This window comes from Manihot esculenta, chromosome 8 (assembly GCF_001659605.2).
Source record: "Manihot esculenta cultivar AM560-2 chromosome 8, M.esculenta_v8, whole genome shotgun sequence".
In the NCBI taxonomy this organism is placed as follows: domain Eukaryota; kingdom Viridiplantae; phylum Streptophyta; class Magnoliopsida; order Malpighiales; family Euphorbiaceae; genus Manihot; species Manihot esculenta.
This window is the reverse complement of record NC_035168.2, coordinates 21,716,646-21,723,909: the sequence shown is the minus strand read 5'-3', so window position 1 is coordinate 21,723,909 and position 7,264 is coordinate 21,716,646. Positions and strand designations below refer to the sequence as shown.

The window sequence follows — 7,264 nt, the reverse complement described above, 5'->3', positions numbered from 1 at the left end:
CAAAGCATATTAAGACCAAAAATTGCGAAACATGATCTAACCAAGTTGATCAAACAGATAATTTCCAAATTGAAAAATTAAAACAAGGAAACAAGCGGGAACCATGTGATTTGAGCATATTTTTCATATCATGTATAATTAAAAAAATAATTTTCAGATCCGAATTGATAATTATTTTCTTATTTATGCATGATATAAAGAAGGTTGATCAAAGCAGATTAAGACCAAAAATTGCAAAACATGATCAAACCGAGATGATCAAACAGATAATTTCCAAATTGAAAATTAAAACAAGGAAACAAGCGGGAACCATGTGATTTGAGCATATTTTTCATATCATGCATAATTAAAAAAATAATTTTCAGATCCGAGTTAATAATTATTTTGTTAATTATGCATGATATAAAAAAGGCTGATCAAAGGAGATTAAGACCAAAAATTGCGAAACATAATCAAACCGAGATGATCAAACAGATAATTTCTAAATTGGAAAATTAAAACAAGGAAACAAGCGGGAACCATGTGATTTAAGCATATTTTTCATATCATGCATAATTAAAAAAATAATTTTCAGATCCGAATTGATAATTATTTTGTTAATTATGCATGATATAAAAAAGGTTGATCAAAGCATATTAAGACCAAAAATTGCGAAACATGATCTAACTGATAATTTGCCAAGAATTAGAAAAATAAAAGAGAGAAGAGATGCTCAATGTGCAGTTCTATTATTAAGCAGGATGGCAGCCCTTATATAGGCTTACAAAGAGCAAAGATATAATCTTAACAGAAAGAAAAAACTGCTGCAACATGACCATGTTCTACAGAACACTATCAACCAAATTCCTATAAAATAGGACTATAACTTTGACTATGAAACAAAATACTGGAACTAAATAATTGCAGTAAAATAATTAACTTATCTAACAATCCCTTCCTTAAACTGAAAACTCAAAAACTCAACAAGTTTCAGTTTAAAGTTTTGCATCTTCTCTGCTGCAAACACCCATCAGACTTCTCAAATTCAGGAAAGAATGTAGCTTGAGAGACTTTGTAAATATGTCAGCAAGCTGCTCCTCACTTGGACAGTACTTCAATTCAATTTTTCCTTCATTACACAAATCTCTCAAAAAATAATACTTCACATCAATATGCTTGCTCCTTCCATGAAGTACTGGATTTTTGGACAATTTTATTGCTGAACTATTGTCACAGAAAATTGTGGTAGCTCCTTCTTGTTTAAGCTGCAATTCTTCAAGAATTCTCCTTAGCCAAATGGCTTGACAAGCACAAGACGTAGCAGCGACAAATTCCGCTTCTGTACTGGACAAAGTGACAATTGGCTGCTTCTTAGAAGACCATGAAACAGGTCCTGTTCCAAGCATAAAAATATATCCTGAAGTGCTCCTTCTGCTGTCTTGGTCTCCTGCATAATCACTATCTGTAAAGCCAATTAATTCTGACTTTTCATTAGCTTTAAAAAACAAACCGAAATCCTTCGTCCCTTGCAAGTAACGAAGAATTCTCTTAGCGGCAAGCAAGTGCATTTCAGTTGGACTCTCCATAAATCTGCTAATAAGGCTTACAGCATACATTATATCCGGCCTTGTTCCGGTTAAGTACATGAGGCTGCCAACAATTTGCCTATAAAGAGTGTTATCCACCTTTTTCCCTTCAAGATCTTTGTGAAGCTTTAAACCAAATTCAGTTGGTGTGGATGCAGGATTACAATCCTTCATCTGAAATTTATCCAAAATTTCTCTCACATATTTCTTTTGACAAACAAAAAAATCCCATCTTTGATTGTACTACCTCTAAGCCTAGAAAGTAATGCATCTTTCCAAGGTCTGACATCTCAAATTCAGCCATCATAGATTTTTGAATTTTTCAAACATCCCACTGTCATTTCCGGTAAATATAAGATCGTCTACATACAAGCAAACAATAAGCATTTGGCCCTCATTCCCAATTTTAACAAAAAGAGAATGCTCATATGGACATTTTTGGAAACTATTTTTCATAAAATACGTTTCGATGCGACTATACCAAGCCCTTGGGGCTTGTTTTAATCCATATAGAGCTTTTTTCAATTTATAGACCTTATGCTCATGTCCAATTTTAATATAACCAGGGGGTTGATCAATAAATACCTGTTCTTCCAATTTACCGTGCAAAAAAGCTGATTTAATGTCCAATTGAAAAATAGGCCAAGAATTTTGTGCTGCCATTGCTACCACCAAACGAATTGTATCATGTCGTGCAACTGGAGCAAAAATTTCAGTGTAATCAACCCCATACTCTTGCTTGTATCCCTTCGCCACCAACCGCGCTTTATACTTGTCAACTTCACCATTTTCCTTCAATTTTGTCTTGAAAACCCACTTTACACCAATGGTTTTATTCCCTTTCGGAAGGTCACAAAGTTGCCAAGTATCATTTCTTTCAATGGCTTCAATTTCTGCATCCATTGCCTCCTTCCATTTTGATTCTTTGACAGCACTTTCAAATGTTGTAGGATCACAATCTGCATACAAGGCAAAGTGAGTGATAGATTCTTCATTGTAATTCACTCCCATTACCTCATAATCTTTCATCCAAGCAGGCCTTTTTCGTGTACGGAGAGAAGATTGAGCAGAAACTGCTGCTGCTGCCTCACTTGTTGGTGACTGAATTTCAGAAGTTACTGAACTTTCTTCATCTCTGGGAACATTATTTTCTGAAATTTTAGTTGGTTTCTCCTCTTTTTCAACTTCATCATCAAGAATAATTGGAGTTGGCTGCTGCCCATTCCAATCCCAAATGTTTTCCTCATCAAAAACCACATCTCTGCTAGTCACAATCTGATTTGTCAATGGATTGAACAATTTAAAAGCTTTGGATGTCTCACTCACACCCAAAAAAATGCACTTCTCACTTTTGTCATCAAGTTTTTTTCTTTTTTCATTTGGGATATGTGCATATGCTATGCAACCAAAAATTTTAAAATAATCCACATCCGGTTTTCTGCCGCTCCATGCTTCTTCCGGCGTCATATTTTGGACAGCAAAAGTGGGACTTCTGTTTAGTAAATGAACACTCCAAAGTACAGCTTCAGGCCAAAAAGTCTTTGGAATTCCTCCCCTAGCAAGCAAGCATCTCACCATGTTAAGGATGGTTCTGTTCTTTCTTTCGGAAACACCGTTTTGCTACGGTGTATAAGCAGTGGTAAGCTCTTTACGGATCCCTTGACCTGCACAAAAATTCTCAAATTCTTTTGAGCAGTACTCACCACCACGATCCGTGCGAAGAGATTTAATTGCTTTTCCACTTTCTTTCTCCACACGTGCCTTGAAACTTTTAAAAATTCCAAAAGTTTCAGACTTTGCCTGTAAAAAATAAACCCATGTTTTCCGACTATAATCATCAATGAAACTTTTAAAAATTCCAAAAGTTTCAGACTTTGCCTGTAAAAAATAAACCCATGTTTTCCGACTATAATCATCAATGAAAGTAATTAGATATCTTTTACCTCCATTCGAAAATGGTTTTATTGGTCCGCAAATGTCGGAATGAATCAGCTCCAAAACATCTTTTGCTCTCCATGACTTTCCTTGAGGGAATTGAGAACGAGGTTGTTTACCAACAACACATTCTTCACAAATTTTTGATGGAGCATCGATTCGAGGAAGTCCATTTACCATATTTTTCTGATGAAGAGTTCTTAATCCATTGAAACTCAAATGGCCATAACGAAAATGCCACAACCAGCAAGTATCTTTCACTTCAGCAATAAAACAAGATTGAACACTTTCAACTTTCAAAGGGAACAATCTTTTTGAGTTCATTGGAATAATAGCAATGGCTCCTCTAGAAGGATCATATATCTCACAAGTTCCATTTTGAATAGTAATTATATAACCCTTTTCTTGCAACTGTCCAGCACTTAACAAATTGCTTTTCAAACTAGGAACATAAAGCACATTAGCAATTTTTTCTACAAAACCATTCTTGGTTCTAATTTTAATGTCACCCTTCCCCTTCACATCTACAGAAGATAAATCACCAAAACTTACTGTAGATTGAAAATTTTCATTTAGAAAAGCAAAAGAAGACTTACTTCCACACATGTGATTACTGCAACCGGTATCAACATACCAAATATCGGAGTCGGGTGTATCATTTGTTTGAACAGCCATCAAAAGAGTTTCTCCTTCATCATTTTCTGCATAATTTGATTTCTCCCCCTTTTCAGTATCCTTGGGCAGCTTGGTACGACATTCGGAATGATAGTGACCATAATTATGACACCTGTAACACTCAATTTTGGATTTGTCATAATGTTGATCATTACCTTTGTTTTGCTCATCACCTTTAGAATTCCTTCCATTGCCTCGACCTCCTCTCCCTCTTCCTCTTCCTCTCCCTCTACCCCTACCTCTTGAATTTGAGGAAGGAATAGAGGTAGAAGCTTTCAAAGCTTGCTGTTCAATGTTTGAACTTCGGCTAATCTTTTGCTCATGCACCAACAAAGAGCTTTGCAATTCGTCGAGGGACATTGTATCTATATCTTTTGACTCTTCAATAGAGCACACAACATAGTCGTACTTCGGTGTTAAAGAGCGTAAAATCTTCTCTACAATGGTTACATCATCCATCTTTTCACTGTGGAATCGCATCTTGTTACATATCTCCATGGTTCTAGAGCAATAGCTAGTCACAGATTCACCATCATTCATCTGCAACGTTTCAAAGTCTCTCCTCAAAGCTTGAAGCTGGGCACGTTTCACTCTAGCTGTGCCTTGATACTTCTTCTTCATCGAATCCCATATATCCTTGGAAGTTTCTTTACAAAGAATAGTTTCCAATATGGAACGTTCAATAGCTTGAAAGAGATAATTTTTCGCCTTTAAATCTTTCAGCTTTTTTGCTTCAATCTCTGTTTTCTGGGCATCCGTCAAAGTTTCACCTGCTGCTGGTGCTTCGATTCCGTTTTCGACGATTGTCCAGTATTCTTTTGATCGCAGGAAATTCTCCATCAACATGCTCCAATGATCATAGTGACCATTAAAGCGTGGAATTGCTGCTTGCACAAAATTTGTTTCTGTAGCCATGAAACAAATACAGCTACTGCTCTTTTTTACTCTCTTTTAACCGGGCTCTGATACCACTGCTAATTTGCCAAGAATTAGAAAAATAAAAGAGAGAAGAGATGCTCAATGTGCAGTTCTATTATTAAGCAGGATGGCAGCCCTTATATAGGCTTACAAAGAGCAAAGATATAATCTTAACAGAAAGAAAAAACTGCTGCAACGTGACCATGTTCTACAGAACACTATCAACCAAATTCCTATAAAATAGGACTATAACTTTGACTAAGAAACAAAATACTGGAACTAAATAATTGCAGAAAAATAATTAACTTATCTAACACTAACCGAGTTGATCAAACAGATAATTTCCAAATTGAAAAATTAAAACAAGGAAACAAGCGGGAACCATGTGATTTGAGCATATTTTTCATATCATGTATAATTAAAAAAATAATTTTCAGATCCGAATTGATAATTATTTTCTTATTTATGCATGATATAAAAAAGGTTGATCAAAGCAGATTAAGACCAAAAATTGCGAAACATAATCAAACCGAGATGATCAAACAGATAATTTCCAAATTGAAAATTAAAACAAGGAAACAAGCGGGAACCATGTGATTTGAGCATATTTTTCATATCATGCATAATTAAAAAAATAATTTTCAGATCCGAGTTAATAATTATTTTATTAATTATGCATGATATAAAAAAGGTTGATCAAAGCAGATTAAGAACAAAAATTGCAAAACATGATTAAACCGAGATGATCAAACTAATAATTTCCAAATTGGAAAATTAAAACAAGGAAACAAGCGGGAACCATGTGATTTGAGCATATTTTTCATATCATGCATAATTAAAAAAATAATTTTCACATCCGAATTTATAATTATTTCCTTAATTATGCATGATATAAAAAAGGCTGATCAAAGCAGATTAAGACACAAAATTGCGAAACATGATCAAACAGATAATTTTCAAATTGAAAAATTAAAACAAGGAAACAAGCGGGAACCATGTGATTTGAGCATATTTTTCATATCATGCATAATTAAAAAAATAATTTTCAGATCCGAATTGATAATTATTTTGTTAATTATGCATGATATAAAAAAGGTTGATCAAAGTAGATTAAGACCAAAAATTGCGAAACATGATCAAACCGAGATGATCAAATAGATAATTTCCAAATTGGAAAATTAAAACAAGAAAACAAGCGGGAATCATGTGATTTGAGCATATTTTTCATATCATGCAAAATCAAAAAAATAATTTTCACATCCGAAATGATAATTATTTCCTTAATTATGCATTATATAAAAAAGGCTGATCAAAGCAGATTAAGACCAAAAATTGCGAAACATAATCAAACCGAGATGATCAAACAGATAATTTCCAAATTGGAAAATTAAAACAAGGAAACAAGCGGGAACCATGTGATTTGAGCATATTTTTCATATCATGCATAATTAAAAAAATAATTTTCAGATCCGAATTGAGAATTATTTTGTTAATTATGCATGAAATAAAAAAGGTTGATCAAAGCAAATTAAAACCAAAAATTGCGAAACATGATCAAACCGAGATGATCAAACAGATAATTTCCAAATTGAAAATTAAAACAAGGAAACAAGCGGGAATCATGTGATTTGAGCATATTTTTCATATCATGCATAATTACAAAAATAATTTTCAGATCCGAATTGATAATTATTTTGTTAATTATGCATGATATAAAAAAGGTTGATCAAAGCATATTAAGACCAAAAATTGCGAAACATGATCAAACCGAGATGATCAAACAGATAATTTTCAAATTGAAAAATTAAAACAAGGAAACAAGCGGGAACCATGTGATTTGAGCATATTTTTCATATCATGCATAATTCAAAAAATAATTTTCAGATCCGAATTGATAATTATTTTGTTAATTATGCATGATATAAAAAAGGTTGATCAAAGCATATTAAGACCAAAAATTGCGAAACATGATCAAACCGAGATTATCAAACAGATAATTTCCAAATTGAAAAATTAAAACAAGGAAACAAGCGGGAACCATGTGATTTGAGCATATTTTTCATATCATGCATAATTAAAAAAATAATTTTCAGATCCGAATTGATAATTATTTTCTTAATTATGCATGATATAAAAAAGGTTGATCAAAGCAGATTAAGACCAAAAATTGC

General features: G+C 33.4%; 1 protein-coding gene across 1 annotated transcript; it reads right to left on the bottom strand.

Annotated features, from left to right (window-relative positions):
* Positions 1-710: 710 nt before the first annotated feature.
* Positions 711-1,768, bottom strand: LOC122724331 (secreted RxLR effector protein 161-like). Its single transcript, XM_043958817.1, has one exon. The coding sequence runs from the start codon at positions 1,737-1,739 to the stop codon at positions 975-977; it is 765 nt and encodes a 254-aa protein (XP_043814752.1). The 5' UTR covers positions 1,740-1,768; the 3' UTR covers positions 711-974.
* Positions 1,769-7,264: the final 5,496 nt, after the last annotated feature.